The sequence below is a fragment of the Cherax quadricarinatus genome, chromosome 36 (assembly GCF_038502225.1).
Source record: "Cherax quadricarinatus isolate ZL_2023a chromosome 36, ASM3850222v1, whole genome shotgun sequence".
NCBI lineage: Eukaryota > Metazoa > Arthropoda > Malacostraca > Decapoda > Parastacidae > Cherax > Cherax quadricarinatus.
Window position 1 is genome coordinate 12,332,147 of NC_091327.1, and position 17,059 is coordinate 12,349,205.

Consider the following 17,059-nt stretch of genomic DNA (forward strand, 5'->3'; position numbering starts at 1 on the left):
ACTTGATAATGAAGATGACGATATTGTTACGATGGGTATCAATGATGCAATGAGGCAGCAGGCGGTGGTGGTGATAGTGATGGTGGCATGAGTCGTGTGACACCAGCAGCGGGCCATGCTACTACCTATGCTGCTGACTGCACAACTGCAACCAGCCTCACCCGACCCCACACTCCCACAACAACCACAACCACAACCTGCACAACCACAACCACATTACAATATCCAGAACCCACCAGCTGACCGCATCTGGGATTGGCAGCAAGATGATGAATTTGTTCTCAGTCCCCATGACTTTGATGGAGGACAAAGTGGAATACGGCCATCATGTACACCTGGGAACAATCCCACTGAACTGGAATGCTTTCAGTTGTTCTTCGATGAACCCCTGATGGATATTATTGTCAGGGAAAGCAATACATACTTTGAGTACACCATGGCAAACACTATTCTGTCACCAAGATCACGCCTACACCAGTGGAAGGACACAACTGTGGCAGAGATGTATCTGTTCTTTGCCACATTAATGCTTATGCCACATGTGTATAAGCACAGTGTCAACACATACTGGACAACAGACTGCCTGATTTCAACCCCTGCTTTCAGTGACATTATACCAGTGAATAGATTTGTGTTACTGTTACGTATGTTACACTTTTCAGACAAAACAAGGCCTGACAGAAGCGACAGGTTATATAAGATCAGACGTGTGTTTATGTACCTGAAACAAAAGTGCTGCATGTATTTTTATCCCTTCAGGAAGCTTGTTATTGATGAGTCTTTGATTTTGTTCAAAGGAAGACTCTCATTCAAACAGTATATACCAAGCAAGAGGAAATGCTTTGGTATAAAGTTTTTTGTTCTGTGTGATTGCAAAACTGGTCTGGTTTTGGATATAATTGTGTACACTGGCGGTAAAACATAGGAAGATGCCAGAAAGTTACTGGGTATCTCTGGTGATGTGGTTAGAACAAAGATGGAGCCATATCTTGGTAAGGGGCATATTTTATATACTGACAACTGGTACACAAGCCCTATACTCAGTGATCTCTTGCGAGTGAACATGACAGATGTGTGTGTGGCACAGTGTGTGGAAATAGTAAACATATGCCTAGGTTCGATGCTGGCAGTCGTAGAGGTGAAGTACAGGTGTTTGCTGCCAATGACATCATGGCATTTCGGTGGCATGACAAACGTGATGTCACACTGCTGACATCAGTTCACCGACACGAAATGGTAGACACTGGCAAACAGAATAGAGAGACCAATGAACCCATTGTAAAACCTGCAGCTGTGATGGATTACAACCTCAATATGCGCTTAGTGGACAAATGTGACATGCAGATTGGGTTTGCTGACTGTGTTCGCAAGAGTTATAAGTGGTACATAAAACTGTTTTTCCATCTTCTTGACATTTCCATGCTGAATGCTTATAATATGTATAAGTTGAAGACCAAGAACAAACCCAAATATGGTGAATTTTCTTTGTCAGTCATCAGACAAATAATATTCAAGTACCAAGGAACAACACCTGCAATAGACCAGCGCCCACGAAATTATCAACACATGTCCTCTCGTCTGAGGCCTGGTGATCACTACCCCATACCACTGCCTGCTACTGCTCTCAAGAAAAATGCTCAGAAGAGGTGTTTTGTCTGTGGACATACCACAAAATGCCCACAAAAACGCAAAGACACTCATTTTATGTGTGAGGAGTGTAAAACACCATTGTGCTTATACCCATGTTTCAAAGAATTCCACAAGCTGCAGCAGTTCTAGAAAAGTGTCCAGTCATTGTACATAGGTATATATATATTAGAACAATCGTAATAAAAATTTTTTTATATTGTTTGTGTAAACAAGTTTTAGCAACATTATACGTAATGATACGAGTGTTTTTGCTATAATTGTGTTACATTCAACGTGTACATTTGAACATTGCACAATAATTTGGTCTCACAGGCCACAAAAGTTATGTGAAAAAATAAAATAGTGAAAAAACAAGAAACCATCGAATACAAGCAAATCAAAATTTACCGGGTGAGCGGCAGTCGCCACTGTTGCCGTTCACAGATCATTTTCAGCAAACTTCACACCTCTATATCTTGGTAAGTACTGATGGGATTTTTTTTTTTGAACTAAAACAATCAGAAAAATAATCTTAACATTTACATAAGAAAAAATAATTTTTTTTTTTTTTAATATTTTGCGACACCAGGAGACCCTTCAGGATTGGGCCTTTCGACAGTCAAAGGGTTAATGAATCTCAACACCGTTTTACAAAGGGGCGTTTCTGTCTTACGAATTTACTAACATTTTTCACTAAGGTGTTTGAGGAGGTAGATCATGGTAATGAATATGTTATTGTGTATATGGACTTCAGTAAGGCTTTCGATAGAGTTCCACATAAGAGGCTATTGAGGAAACTTAAGGTACACGGGATAGGAGGAAAATTTTTTTCCTGGGTAGAGGCATGGCTGACAAATAGGCAGCAGAGAGTTTGCATACATGGGGAGAAATCAGAATGGGGGCACGTCACAAGCGGTGTTCCTCAGGGGTCAGTGTTGGGCCCGTTGTTGTTCACAGTTTACATAAACGACATAGATGAGGGAATAAATAGCGACATAAGCAAATTTGCTGATGGCATCAAAATAGGCCGTCCAATTCATTCTAATGAGGACACTAGAGCACTCCAGGATGATTTGAATAGACTGATGCAATGGTCGGAGAAGTGGCAGATGCAGTTTAATATAGACAAATGCAAAGTTCTAAATGTTGGACAGGAAAATAACCATGCGACATATAAACTAAATATTGTAGATCTTATTACTACTGATTGCGAAAAGGATTTAGGAGTTCTGGTTAGCAGCAATCTAAAACCAAGACAACAGTACATTAGTGTTCGCAATAAAGCTAACAGAATTCTTGGCTTCACATCTAGAAGTATAAATAATAGAAGTCCTCAGGTTGTTTTTCAACTCTGTATATCCTTGGTTAGGCCTCATTTAGACTATGCTGCTCAGTTTTAGCACTGTATTACAGAATGGATACAAGTGCTCTGGAAAACATACAGAGGAGGATGACAAAGATGATTCCGTGTATCAGAAATCTTCCCTATGAGGATAGACTGAGGGCCCTGAATCTGCACTCTCTCGAAAGGCGTAGAATTAGGGGTATATGATCAAGGTGTATAAATGGAAAACAGGAATAAATAAAGGGGATGTAAATAGCGTGCTGAAAATTTCCAGCCAAGACAAGACTCGCAGCAATGGTTTCAAGTTGGAAAAATTCAGATTCAGGAAGGATATAGGAAAGCACTAGTTTGGTAATAGAGTTACGGATGAGTGGAACAAACTCCCGAGTACAGTTATTGAGGCTAAAACGTTGTGTAGTTATAAAAATAGGTTAGATAAGTACATGAGTGGGTGTGGGTGGGTGTGAGTTGGACCTGACTACCTTGTGCTGCTGGATCTGGTGCCGTGCTCCTTCCTTGAGTGGAGGTGACCAGACTGGGTGGGTCATTGGGCTAATCCGGGGAGGGGGGGGCATGGACCTGCTCTGCATGGGTCAGTAGGCCTGTTGCAGTGTTCCTTCTTTCTTATGTTCTTTCCCTTTTCCCCCTCATCAATTCTATGATTCACCTCCTCCTTCATAGACCCATCTGCTGACACATCCACTCCTAAATATCTGAAGGCATTCACCTCCTCCATACTCTCTCCCTCCAATTTGATATCCAATCTTTCCCCACCTAATCTTTTTATCCTCATAACTTTACTCTTTCCTATATTCACTTTTAATTTTCCTCTCTTACATACCCTACCAAATTCATGCACTAACCTCTGCAACTTCTCTTCAGAATCTCCCAAAAGCACAGTGTCATCAGCAAGGAGAAACTGACAACTCCCACTGTATGTTTGATTCTTTATCTTTTAACTCCACACCTCTTGCCAAGACCCTCACTTTCACTTCTCTTACAACCCCATCTATAAATATATTGAACAACCAAGGTGACATCACACATCCTTGTCTAAGGCCTATATGTATATTAACGTAATACACAACATTCAGTGAGAATCGGTGATTATTATTATTATTATTAATATGGTGTCTCAAGACATAAGACACTCTTACTAATTTTAATGTGTACCTGCATGCCAGCACAATGTGTAAGTTTATTTAGGTACAGGTATACATAAAATATGAAACAACTTAAAAACACTTGAAATTTTGGAGTTTCTAGACATAATGGAGAGACTTAGTGCTCATGGATCTCACGGAGAATATAAACAAACTGGGTGGGGCACAGTGACCTTATTAGAAAGTCAGGTGGGGGGAGCTGTATAGAGAGTTTTGATCATGATCTGAAATGACCGTATTAGCAGAACACTGTAAAGTGAAACACCGTAAAGTGGGGCCCTACTGTATTGCTCATTTGAGCAGTTTTGTATTTTCGTGGAGAAATGAAACTTGTTAGAAACTAACTGGGCGACGTGACATGCTGAAAGAGTTAAGATAAATTTACCTATGATTTATATATTTTCAGGAAAACTTATTCCGTATGCAGCGACCAGTTGGGTGTAAAAAACGAACTAGCAGTTTGGAAGACTTTCCCAGGGCTCCAAGATTGACTCAGCTTGCAAGAAATGCTCTTTGTCATGACACCTTTAAAGGCTCACAGTCTGGTAAAGATAACCTGTGTATTTTATATTGTAGGGGTTTCATAAACAAATCCCTTCAAGGAGGGCATTTTGATTTTGGTGCAAGGCCCTTGTTCCAGAGAAATGGAATTGTCTTCCCCTTTCTTGTATCATTGACCCAAGGGAAATAAGTCACAAAAACAATATACATACTCTGATTACTTCATCATAGAAATACAAACAAGTATAATTGCAAGTGTGTAAAACCAGAAACATGATACTGGTAGAAAATCAGAAGTTGCACAACCATAGCTTGCATTTTCAATATTGTGTGATTTAGATTTAGGTTTTCATTTCCAATAAAAGTGTGCCTATTTCCACTGAGGTGCACTTGAATGAACTTTAGTTCCATTGGTAGTGCACATTTATGTTAAGGAGCGCTTTGGTAGGCAGGCCCCTGACCTCCCACTACATATAAGATGAGGGAGGGTAAGGAGATGTAAACAAGCAGACTCCCATGTGGGTCAGTGTAACTGGATGCATACTGTATAATTTTAGCTTGGTGTACATTTCTCAGTGTTTCCTTATTTTCATTGCCTCATCTCATCTGTCAATATTTATCATGGCTTTCAAACAGTGCAGGTGATGCTGGTGAAGCAAGGAAGAAGAACATAAGCACTCAGTATTCTTTGGAGAAAGCTTAGATATAGGTGAAAACTCAGAGGCCTTAAAGAGTGTGGACATAATTCCTTTGCATAAAGAGGCAGTAGAGCACTAGCCAAAAATTACATTGTATTTCATAAAACTTTGAAAGGGTGATGAGACATCAAATTACAAACTATGAAATATCATTATGTACACAATCCAGACCTAAATTGATTTAGAAAAGGAAGATTCTTGTCATAACTATTAAACCAATATTACAAAATTAGGGAGCCATTGAAAGAAAACCAAAATGCAGATTGGTCTGCACAAAATTTGCAAAGGCATTTGACAAATGTAATTATGGAGTGATTGCATATAAATTGAGGGCATTATGTATAAAAAGAAAAGGTAGGTAAATGGATTTTCTATTTTCTGACAAACAGAACACAAAGAGTAGTAATTAACAGAGCAAAATCAACCATTAGCAAAATAAAAACTTCATTACCTCAAGGCACAGTCCTGGCACCTTCACTTTTTCTTATCTTTTAGCATACACAGATAAAAACACAGTCAACAGTTACATATCAATATTTGCAGGTGATGCTAGCGTAAGCATGAAAATCAACTCGGTAGAGAACAAAAAAATTGCAGGAAGATTATAAAAATAAAGTCCTCCATTGTGCAGTGGAGAATAACTTGATATTCAATAGTGACAAGTTCCAACTGCTTAGATATGCAAAAAAAGAACTCAAGAGGGAGACTATACAAAATGCAAGATCACCAAATAGAATGAAAGAAACCTCTAAAGATCTGGGTCAACTAACCTCTCACAAAAAAAAAATAAGGCAAATATCAGGAAAGCCAGAAAAACGATGGGGTGGATAACGAGAACATTTATAACAAGGAAAATAGTGCCAAGAGTGACATATTTTCATAACACTTGTCCTCTTTTGCTTAAAATATTGTTTGGTGTTAACTGCTCCTTTCTGGGCAGGAAAGATGTCAGAGCTGGAACAGATACAGAAAGAATTTACGGCCTGTATAGAGCCAATAAAGCATTTAAATTACTAGAAATGCCTCAAAGTCCTAAATATGTACTCAATGGAGTGGAGAAGAAGAGAGCTAAAAATATATGTGGAAGATGCGCGAGGGCCTGGTGCTTTATAACCTTTCCTGGTTTAGCACTTACTGTAATTTAATTACAGTGGACCCCTGGTTATCGGCCATAATCCTTTCCAGAAGGTCGGACAATAACAGAAATGGCCGATAACCGAATTAATATTTCCCATAAGAATTAATGGAAATACAATTAATCCGTTCCAAACAAAAATATTCACAAAAAAATAATTTTTTTAACAATTATGTAAATATTACATACCTTTATTGAAGGCTAATGCTGGCTTCTGGAAGATAGGGAGGAGGAAAGAGGGAGGAGTTAGTGTTTGGAAGGGAAATCCCCCTCCATAAAGACTTTAGGTAGCGAAGCCTTCTCTGGGGTTACTTCCCTTTTCTGTTTTTTATTGCCACTAGGACCAGCTTGAGAGTCACTGGGCCTCTGTCTCACAAAATAACTGTCCAGAGTACTCTGTTTCTGGCATCTCTAAGATTTCCCTGAAGTGGGACAGGGTTTTGTCACTAAACATGTTGCAAATATGGCTTGTTTCAGCTTTGTCAGGGTGGTGTTTCTCTACAAAAGCTTGCACCCTAGTTCACATTGCACACACCTCTTTAATCTCTGAAGTAGGCACCTCCTTCACTCCCTCTTCCTCCTCCTTCTCTGAAGCAAGTTCCTCAGCCGTAGTCTGTTGCTGTTCAAGATGAAGCTCTTGCAGCTCTTCAGTGGTTAGCTCTTCCCTGTGGTCCTCCACCAACTCTTCCACATCCTCGCCACTCACCTCCAACCCCAGGGACTTTCCCAGTGCCACAATAGAGTCCACAGGGTCAGCAGGGTCACAATCTGGCCACAGTTTTCTCCAAGCAGAGTTCAAAGTCCCTCCCAAGCCTTACCTATAAGGCTTATGCAATGGAGGATAGTGAAGCGATTCCTCCAGAACTGTCGTAGGGTCAACTGAGTGTCTGAGGTCACTTCAAAGCACTTTTGAAACAATGCTTTGGTGTAGAGTTTTTTGAAGTTAGAAATGACCTGCTGGTCCATGGGCTGGAGGAGAGGAGTGGTGTTAGGAGGCAAGAACTTCACTGTGATGAAACTAAAGTCCCTAAACAATTGGTCTTGCAAGTCTTGAGGATGTGCAGAAGCATTGTCCAGTACCAGGAGGCACTTGAGTGGCAATTTCTTTTCCAGGAGGTATTTTTTCACACTTGGGCCAAACACATCATTAACCCACTTTGTGAAAATTTGCCTTGTGACCCATGCCTTATGATTAGCTTTCCACATCACACACAATCTATTCTTCACGACATTGTTTTTCTTGAACACACTGGGATTTTCTGAGGGATACACGAGTAAAGGCTTCACTTTGAAATCCCCACTAGCATTATCACACAACAAAAGAGTAAGCCTGTCTTTCATAGGCTTGTGTCCTGGTAGTGCCTTTTCCTCCTGGGTAATGCAGGTCCCGCTTGGCATTTTCTTCCAAAACAGGCCTGTTTCGTCACAATTGAACACTTATTGGGGCTCGAATCCTTCAGCCTTTACATAGTCCTGGAATTCATGAACATACTTGTCAGCTGCACTTTTGTCAGAACTTGCAGCCTCACCATGCCTTACAACACTGTGTATGCCACTACGCTTCTTAAATCTATCAAACCATTCTTTGCTGGCCCTAAATTCACAAACTGCAGTAATTGTTCCAGGCATTTTCTTTGCAAGATCCTCATGTAACTGCTTTAGCCTTCTCACAAATGATCAACTACACAACACTGTCTCCCACTAATTCTTTTTCCTTAATCCACAATAATAATAACTTCTATCTCTTCCATTATTGGTGGCCTTTGTTTAGTTAGAAAAGTTACTCCTTTTGCAACATTAGTGTCTTTGATTTGTTCTTTCTTTGCCAGGATGGATGTAATTGTTGATTTATTCTTACTGTACATCCTGGCAAGTTCCATTACCTTCATACCACTCTCAAACTTTTCTGTCACTTCATTCTTAAATTCCATGGTGTTTCTCACTTTTTTTACCACAGGAACTTTACTAGGAACTTTCTTTGGAGCCATCTTTACTTATTTCACAGTTGCACTGCAAGAAAAACCACTAAAAACAATGGTAAACAAGCGAAATGTTTGGATGTATGAGCAGAAGCTTCCTCAGCCACTGAGAGACAAAGCCAAACTAAAGCACAAGCTGCCCCAGCTGGCGGATGGACGCATCCAAAACGGCTTAGAACCGAGTGAACGGCTGATAACTGGGCGCCGAAAAACCCACCGATAACCGAGTTGGCCGGTAACCAAACCGGCTGATAACCGGGGGTCCACTGTATATTATTATTATTGAGGACCTGATCCCGAATCTGCACACTGCCATAACAACATACTGGAGTGAGAGATATGGAAGAATATGTAAAATAAACCCTGTGAAAAACCAGAGGTGCCATGGGCCCAGATTATTTAACATTCTATCACAAGATCTCAGAAACACTGCCAGAACAAGCATGAAAGTTTTCAAGAGGAAATTAGATATGTACCTCTGCCAGATACCAGATCAATCAGGTTGTGATGGATATATGGGCCAGCAGACTGGTGGCAGTAACAGCCTGGTTGATCAACCAGGCTGTCATGGATATATGAGCCAGTAAGCTGCTGGAAGAAACAACCTGGTTGATGAGACAAGCACCAGACAACCCTAGCCCAGGGATGGGCTGTGAGAATAAGAAAACTCTTGAAAGTTTTTGGAGATATATCAAAGATGACTTCTACAGGTTTACAGTTTTAGCACTTCATCATCATCATAATAAAAATAATAATAATAATAATACTTGAAGACTGTAGATTGATAGACGGTAACCACCCAAAGAGGTACTACTGTCCTGCCAAGTGAGTGTGAAAAGGAAACCTGTAATTGTTTTACATGATGTTAGGACTGCTGGTGTCTTTTTTCTGTCTCATATACATGCAAGGTTTCAGGTATATCTGGCTACTTCTACTTACACTTAGGTCACACTACACATACATGTACAAGCATGTATATAAACACCCCTCTGGGTTTTCTTCTATTTTCTTAGTAGTTCTTGTTCTTGTTTATTTCTGCTTATCTCCTTGGGGAGGTGGAAAATAATTCTTCCTCTGTAAGTCATGTGCATTGTAAGGGGCGACTAACATGCCAGGAGCAAGGGGCTAGTAACCCTTTCTCCTGTATATATTACTAAATTCAAAAAGAGAAACTTTCATTTTTCTTTTTGGGCCACCCTGCTGAGGTGGGATATGACCAGTTTGTTGAAATAATAATAATAATAATAATACTTGAAGGTTGTAGGTTGGTAGACAGCATCTGCTCATTGAGGTACTACTGTCCTGCGAAGTGAGTGTGAAATAAAAACCTGTAATTGTTTTACATAATGGTGGGATTCCTGGTGTCTTTTCTGCCTCATAAACCTGCTGGATAACAGGTATATCTTGCTACTACTACTTAAACTAAAGTCATGCTACACATGCATGCACATGCTTATATATACACACACACCATATCTGGGTTTTCTTCTATTTTCTTAATAGTTCTTGTTCTTTATTTCCTCTTATCTCCACGAAAAAGTAGAAAAGAATTCTTCTTCCAAAAGCCATGAATGTTGTAAGAGGCAACAAAACTGCTGGGAGCAAGGGGCTAGTAACCCCTTTTGTATAAATTACTAAATTTAAAAAGGAAAACTTTCATTTTTCTTTTTAGGTCACCCTGCCTTAGTGGGAAACGGTTGGTTCATTGGAAAAAAAAAATCATGTATTCCTAATACAGTGGAACCTCAGGTTACGAATGCCCCACCATATAAATTTTTCAGGATACGAACAGTCGTTCGGTCGATTTTTTTGCTTCAGGATACGAACGAAATTTCAGGATGTGAACTTAACCCTCAAGGGAGGTTCTTTATATAAATAAATAAATAAAATATATATTTCTTTGCAAAGGTTACAATGTGTGTTTACATATCATAATATGATTGGAGCAAAGAAAGCCACCATCATGCCGAGGCATTTCGAGCAGAAATGCCTACTTAAGACAACTTAAGTTTAGACAGGTGAAAAGTGTACTAGTAGTGGTTTCCAAGGTTTTGCTGATGGTGGCACCAACTACTGGCAGCCTTTTGAAGTTTCTCCTTACTGTTGCTATTATTACTATTATATTGTATGATTATTATTATACATTTATTATTATTATTATTAGTAGTAGTACGCTCTTGATCTAGGGAATTGGATCTGTTCTCCAGGTCCCTAAATTAATAAAAAATAATAATAATAATATTATAATAATATTATTATTATTCTAATAATATAATAATAATAATAATAATAATAATAATAATAATAATAATAATACATATGTACTACTAGTAATAATAATACATAATAATAATTATGGATATAATAATAATACTATATAATAATAAAATAATGTATAATATAATAATACATAATAGTACAACAATAATTATAATAATAATAGTACATGTATGGACGTACTGCGTATAATTTAGTTTGACAATGCCACCACCAGATAGCAGTGTCAGTCAAAACAATGCTCACCAGCCCACATTTGCTTACGGAGCTACCCTTGCGGTGCAAGGAATTCTCGTGATTTCCTTACGTTTTGTGCAGTTAATTCACCAGATTTTTACTTCTAACCATGGGTCCTAAGAAAGCAAGTGCAAAGGACAGTGCTGAGAAGAAAAAGAGGATGATCTGTAAGGAATTAAAACAAGAAATTATTGATAAGCACAGACTAGGTAAGAGGGTTAAGGACTTGGCGAGTGAGTACAAGCGTAGCCCCTCTACTATATGTACAATACTAAAGCAGGAGTGTATAAAGGCTTTAGCAGCAGCAAAGGGTGTTACAATAATTTCTAAGCATCAGACCTCTGTCATTGAAAAGATGGAAAAGCTGCTGTTGACATGGGTGATGGAGAAACAGCTCACAGGAGATATTGTGACAGATTATCATCTGCGAGAAGGCATGAGGCATTTACGCTGATTTGCTGCAGAAGACCCCAGGCACATCAACGGACGAGGCATCGGAAATGTCATTTAAAGCCATTTGGGGCTGGTTCAAAAAGTTTAAAAGGATGTCCGGCATTCGCTCTGTTATCAGGCATGGTGAGGGAGCGAGCTCTGATGTGAAGGCAGCTGAGGATTTTATCAAAACTTTTGCAGAAGTGGTAGCAAATGAAGAATACATCCCTCAGCAAGTCTTCAACTGTGACAAAACAGGGCTCTTCTGGAAGAAGATGCCAAGGAGGACTTACATAATTGCAGAGAAGAAGAAGATGCCAGGCCACAAACCCATGAAGGATAGGTTAACTCTTGCACTGTGTACCAATGTGAGTGGCGATTGTAAGATCAAGCCACTGCTCGTATATCATTCAGAAAACCCCAGAGCCTTTAAGTCGCATATGATTCTAAAAGAAAAGCTGCACGTTATGTGGAGGGCAAACCTGAGGGCACAGGTCACCAGGCAGTTCTTTGCGGGGTGGGTAAACCTGGTCTTTGGTCCTATCATTAAGAAGTATCTCCAGAAAATAACCTACCCCTACAAGCCCTTCTCATCCTGGACAATGCACCTGCTCACCCACCGAACATCGCAGATAACATAATCGAAGAGTTCAAGTTTATAAAGGTTCTCTACCTTCCACCCAACACCACCCCTATCCTGCAGCCCATGGACCAGCAGGTGATTTGTAATTTCAAGAAGCTCTTCACCATGCACCTGTTCCGCCGCTGCTTTGACGTGACAGAGAGCACAAACTCGACCCTTCGAGAGTTCTGGAAGGACCACTATAATATCGTGATATGCCTCAAAATTATAAATATGGCCTGGCAGGGTGTTACAAGGAGGACCTTGACCTCTGCGTGGAAGAAGCTGTGGCGTGACGTTGTGTACAAAAGGGACTTCTAAGGATTCGAACCCGAAGCGCCATTGGTGGAGGAGATTGTGTCCCTTGGAAAGGTCATGGGCATGGATGTGGATGAAGATGACGTGAATGATCTCATCGAGGAGCACTCTGAGGAGCTGACGACGGAGGAGTTAGATGAACTACATGATCAGCAGCATCAGGAGGTTTTGCAGGACATTCGTACCACAGAGGCACAAGATGTGGAGGGGTACATCTCCACAAGTGAGATAAAGGAAATGTTGGGAATCTGGGAGAGATTTTCAGACTTTATTGAAAAGAAACGCCCAGAGAAAGTTTCAAGTGGTCGTGCATTGGAACTATGTAATGATGCTTGCATAAGTCATTTCCAAAACATTCTGAAAGGGAGGAAAAAACAAACCTCCTTGGACAGTTATTTATTGAAATGCCCTGCAGATGAAAGTGTGACAAACGTGGAGAAAAAGCCAAAAAGTCAATGAATATGTAGTGTAGTGAGATAAACATAAAAATTGTACATAGTTCAAAGAAAAGTGTGAACTCCTGACCGGATATGCTGCTCTGCATTTCTTCTCCAAGGTATGTAAATGTTGTATGTACACCAGATCTAATTCAGTTAGCCTCACAAACTCCGTTTTCTCTTATAATAACACCTCTGACGTTTTCTTAGCGAGAAAGCACGACCACTTCCAACCACAATCCTCCTCCCTCTGCCGTCCATGCAATGACATATTTTATTCATTGTAGAATGTATATCAGGTTTCTATGTTATTTATATTGTTTATTATGTCATATTAGATGAATTGTGACAGATAAATAAGCCGTAGAGTTGTTATTAGGGTTATTTTGTCATGCCTCCTTAGAGCAGGAATTCAGTTGGAATGAATTAATTGCATTTCAGTTAATTTAAATGAGGAAAATTGACCCAGCCTACGAACAGATCAGAATATGAACAAGTCCACGGAACGGATTAAATTCGTAATGCGAGGTTCCACTGTATCAGTACAATGGAACCTCGGCTTAGGAACGAATTTTTCAGGATATGAACAGTCATTCCGTCAATTTTTTGCCATTGGATATAAACGAAATTTCAGGATGTGAACAATCCCATCAAGGGAGGTTCCTTAAATAAATAAATAAATAAATAAAATATTTATTTCTTTGCAAAGGTTACAGTGTGTATTTACTTATAATATGATTGAAGCAAAGAAAGCCTCTATCTTGCCGAGGCATTTCAGGCAGACTTAACCTAATACTAATACAGTGGACCCCCGGTTAACGATATTTTTTCATTCCAGAAGTATGTTCAGGTGCCAGTACTGACTGAATTTGTTCCCATAAGGAATATTGTGAAGTAGGTTAGTCCATTTCAGACCCCCAAACATACACATACAAACGCACTTGCATAAATACACTTACATAATTGGTCGCATTGGGAGGTGATCGTTAAGCGGGGGTCCACTGTAGACTACTTAAGTCTAGACAGGTAAAAAGTGTACTAGTAGTAGTTACCAATGTTTTGCTGATGGAGGCACCAACAACTGGCTGCCTTTTGAAGTTTCTCCTTACTGCTATTATTATTATTACCATTATATTGTATTATTATTGATGTAATAATAATGATTATTATTATTAATAGTAGTAGTAGTACATACATGGTGAGGGGCTCTTGATCTAGGGAATTGGATCTGTGCTCCAGGTCCCTAAATTAACAATAATGATAATAATTATTATTATAATAATATGTACAGTATAATAATGATAATACATAATAATAATTACGTATAATAAATAATAACAATAGAATAATAACAATAATACTATGTACGTACTGCATATAATTTAGTTTGACGACACCACCACAATGCTCACCAGTGTACATGTGCTTACCAAGCTACCCTTGCGCTCCAAGGAATTCTCATGATTTCCTTACGTTTCGTGCAGTTAATTCACCAGATTTCTTTCTTCTAACCATGAGTCCCAAGAAAGCAAGTGCAAAGGACAGTGCCGAGAAGAAAAAGAGGATGATTTGCATGGAATTAAAGCAAGAAATCATTGATGAGCACAGACCAGGCACGTAGTGTAGTGAGATAAACTTAAAAGTTAAGGGTGCCTAATACCAAGTAATATTTACTCTGCTGAAACCTATGGTAATTTTACATGCAGAAATAATGTTGCGTTTGATTTATGGGTAGGTCAAAACATACGATAGGCCTAGTGCTCACCTGAACACCATATTTCAGCTTGAAATCCTTACCAGTCTTGACAAATTCATCACAAACTTTAAATTTACACTAAAATTTACCAGTACCTGGTATGTGTTAATTCTAACACAAAATTAATTTGATTTATGGGTTGGTTAAAACACTACAGCCACAAACACTCAACATGTAATGAAAACATTGTTTCAGCTACAAGAGGCATGTTTCTATAGCACTGTTAGCAAATGCCAGCAAAAGCCTGTTTCAAAACCAGAGAAAATTACTGTTTTCATCATTCTGACGATCACTTTCAGAATTGTTCTCTGCATTCACACCATCAGGGTCATCAATATCAGACTCCGAACTGTTACTAATCTCATAAACAATGTCATCTTCTGTTCCCAGCCATCATACAAAAAATGGGTACCATATCTGAAAATGTAATAATTTATGGTACCTCATTATGGTGGAGATAATCTTATTACTATTGATCCTGGATTATCAAAATATTTCACTACCAGTTATAAACAAATGGTACAAGACTACCTTACCCCGATGATCTCTCAATTTGAACTGGTGAAACAGGCACTGGTATAAACAAAAATGGCTGCTTCAGCTGTTGTTGGGCCACCATATTTGCTTGGCAATATTTGACACTATAAGTACCATAACATATGGTAAATGTGATTACCAGTACCTAGTAATAAAGTGAAGATACCCAGCATGTGCTAATGATAGCATAGTATACTGTAGCATTATTTTGAAGTGCCTACCATAAATGTTGCTGCTTTGTGACTTTGGTAGTTTAAGAAATAAGAAAGGAAGGTATTACTTAAGGAGGGATTTTGTTTTCTGTCAATATCCCAGCACAGGATCTGTATTTCATAAATAGCTTGTCTCAAAACATCATTAATTTTCTGTAATTTTGAAACACTGGACATGTTTTAGTTTCAATGGCTCGGCATTGGACATAACTGGGAGAGCTACAGCCCACCCCACACCCCAAACTTATAGCTCCCATCACTGACTTTCAGTTTATAGGACGCAGGGTAGTTTTTGGAGACATTTTATGTAAAAAGAATGCGTCTAATAAATCGCAAAATCCGGTTAATGAAATAAGCGGGTAATAGGTGCTTATTCTACCTAAATGAATGGCAATACAGTACATGTACTGTATAAGTATATTCAGAACTTTATTTTAAGTAATACTTAAACCTTGGTGCCCCTGACTTATGCACTCTGGTTGACTCTTCATATACTTTTTGAAGCACTTTACCAATAAAGAACAGCACTTCAATTAGTATATCTCCACTTGCAGTGTTATGCCTCCATTTTCCACCAGTAATACTAGATACTCTTAAATTATTAGTGTCATACAATACTGGATGTTTTTATTGGTAAAATGTTTTGCATGCACAGCAGGCTTCTTCAGTCAAACACAGAGGTGACTTTTATACTGGAAACAGTGGAGCAAGTGGATAGAAAATTTGAAGGTATTCAGCCCTTTAGCCTTGATAGAAGTTAATCAGTCCCTTGGCTAAGAGACTGAATGCTTTCAGACAAGGCTAAGGGATTGATCACCTATCGAGATTAGGGGACTGATCACAACTTTCAAGGCTAAAGGACTTATTACATCTATCAAGGCTAAAGGAGTCATCACAGCTGTCAATTGTAAAGGAGTGATCATAGCTATCAATGCTAAAGGACTGATCACCTCACAGGACTAAGGAGCTGAACCCCTTAACCCTTTGACTGTCGCGGCCGTATATATACGTCTTACAAGGTACCGTGTTTGACGTATATATACTCATAAATTCTAGCGGCTTCAAATCAAGCAGGAGAAAGCTGGTAGGCCCACATGTGAGAGAATGGGTGTGTGTGGTCAGTGTGCACCATATAAAAAAAATCCTGGAGCACGCAGTGCATGAGGAAAAAAAAACTGACCTATTTTTTTTTAATTAAAATGCCGATTTTGTCGTCTATTTTTGTATATTATTTATGGTTGTACTCTTGTTTTCTTGGTCTCATTTGATAGAATGGAAAACATATTATAGAAATAGAGGTGATTTTGATTGATTTTGCTATAAAAAGAACCTAGAAATGGAGCTCAAAGTAGGGGAAATGTTTGATTTTTGCCAATGTTCAAAAGTAAACAAATGATGCCATTGTCTAATAAATGTCCAACTAGCCATTCTAATATGCAGTCATGAATGGGTTGATGTTATTTATACAATTATTACAGCATTGCAGTAGTCTGCATAATAGTAAGTCTTCTATTTTTTGTTTGAATAAAAATTCAAAATAGAAAGCAAGAGTAATATCAGAGGGGCCTGGAGACATGACTGATGAGCAAAGAAAATGTTATTTTAGAGCCAGGAATGTCTGCATTGTTCATTCTGAACCTTATTTTGAAATTGTCATATTTTTTAGTTTTCGTGAAATTGGCCAAATTGCAAATTTCTGACCACATTATTAGGTAGTTGAAATCGGTAAATGGGCAGTTTCTTGTACTCAATCGATAGAAAAAAATGGAGTTCTAAGGAAA

The 17,059-nt window shown here is 38.8% G+C and overlaps 1 protein-coding gene across 4 annotated transcripts in view; it reads left to right on the forward strand.

Annotated features, from left to right (window-relative positions):
* The window catches only part of Syx18 (syntaxin 18), a 67,517-nt gene that overhangs the window by 19,756 nt on the left and 30,702 nt on the right, over positions 1-17,059 (forward strand). For all 4 annotated transcript variants that reach the window (XM_053780280.2, XM_053780281.2, XM_053780283.2 and 1 more), the window contains one exon: positions 4,544-4,682. In XM_053780280.2, coding sequence (XP_053636255.1) covers positions 4,544-4,682 — 139 coding nt within the window. The remainder of the gene's footprint in view (positions 1-4,543; positions 4,683-17,059) is intronic.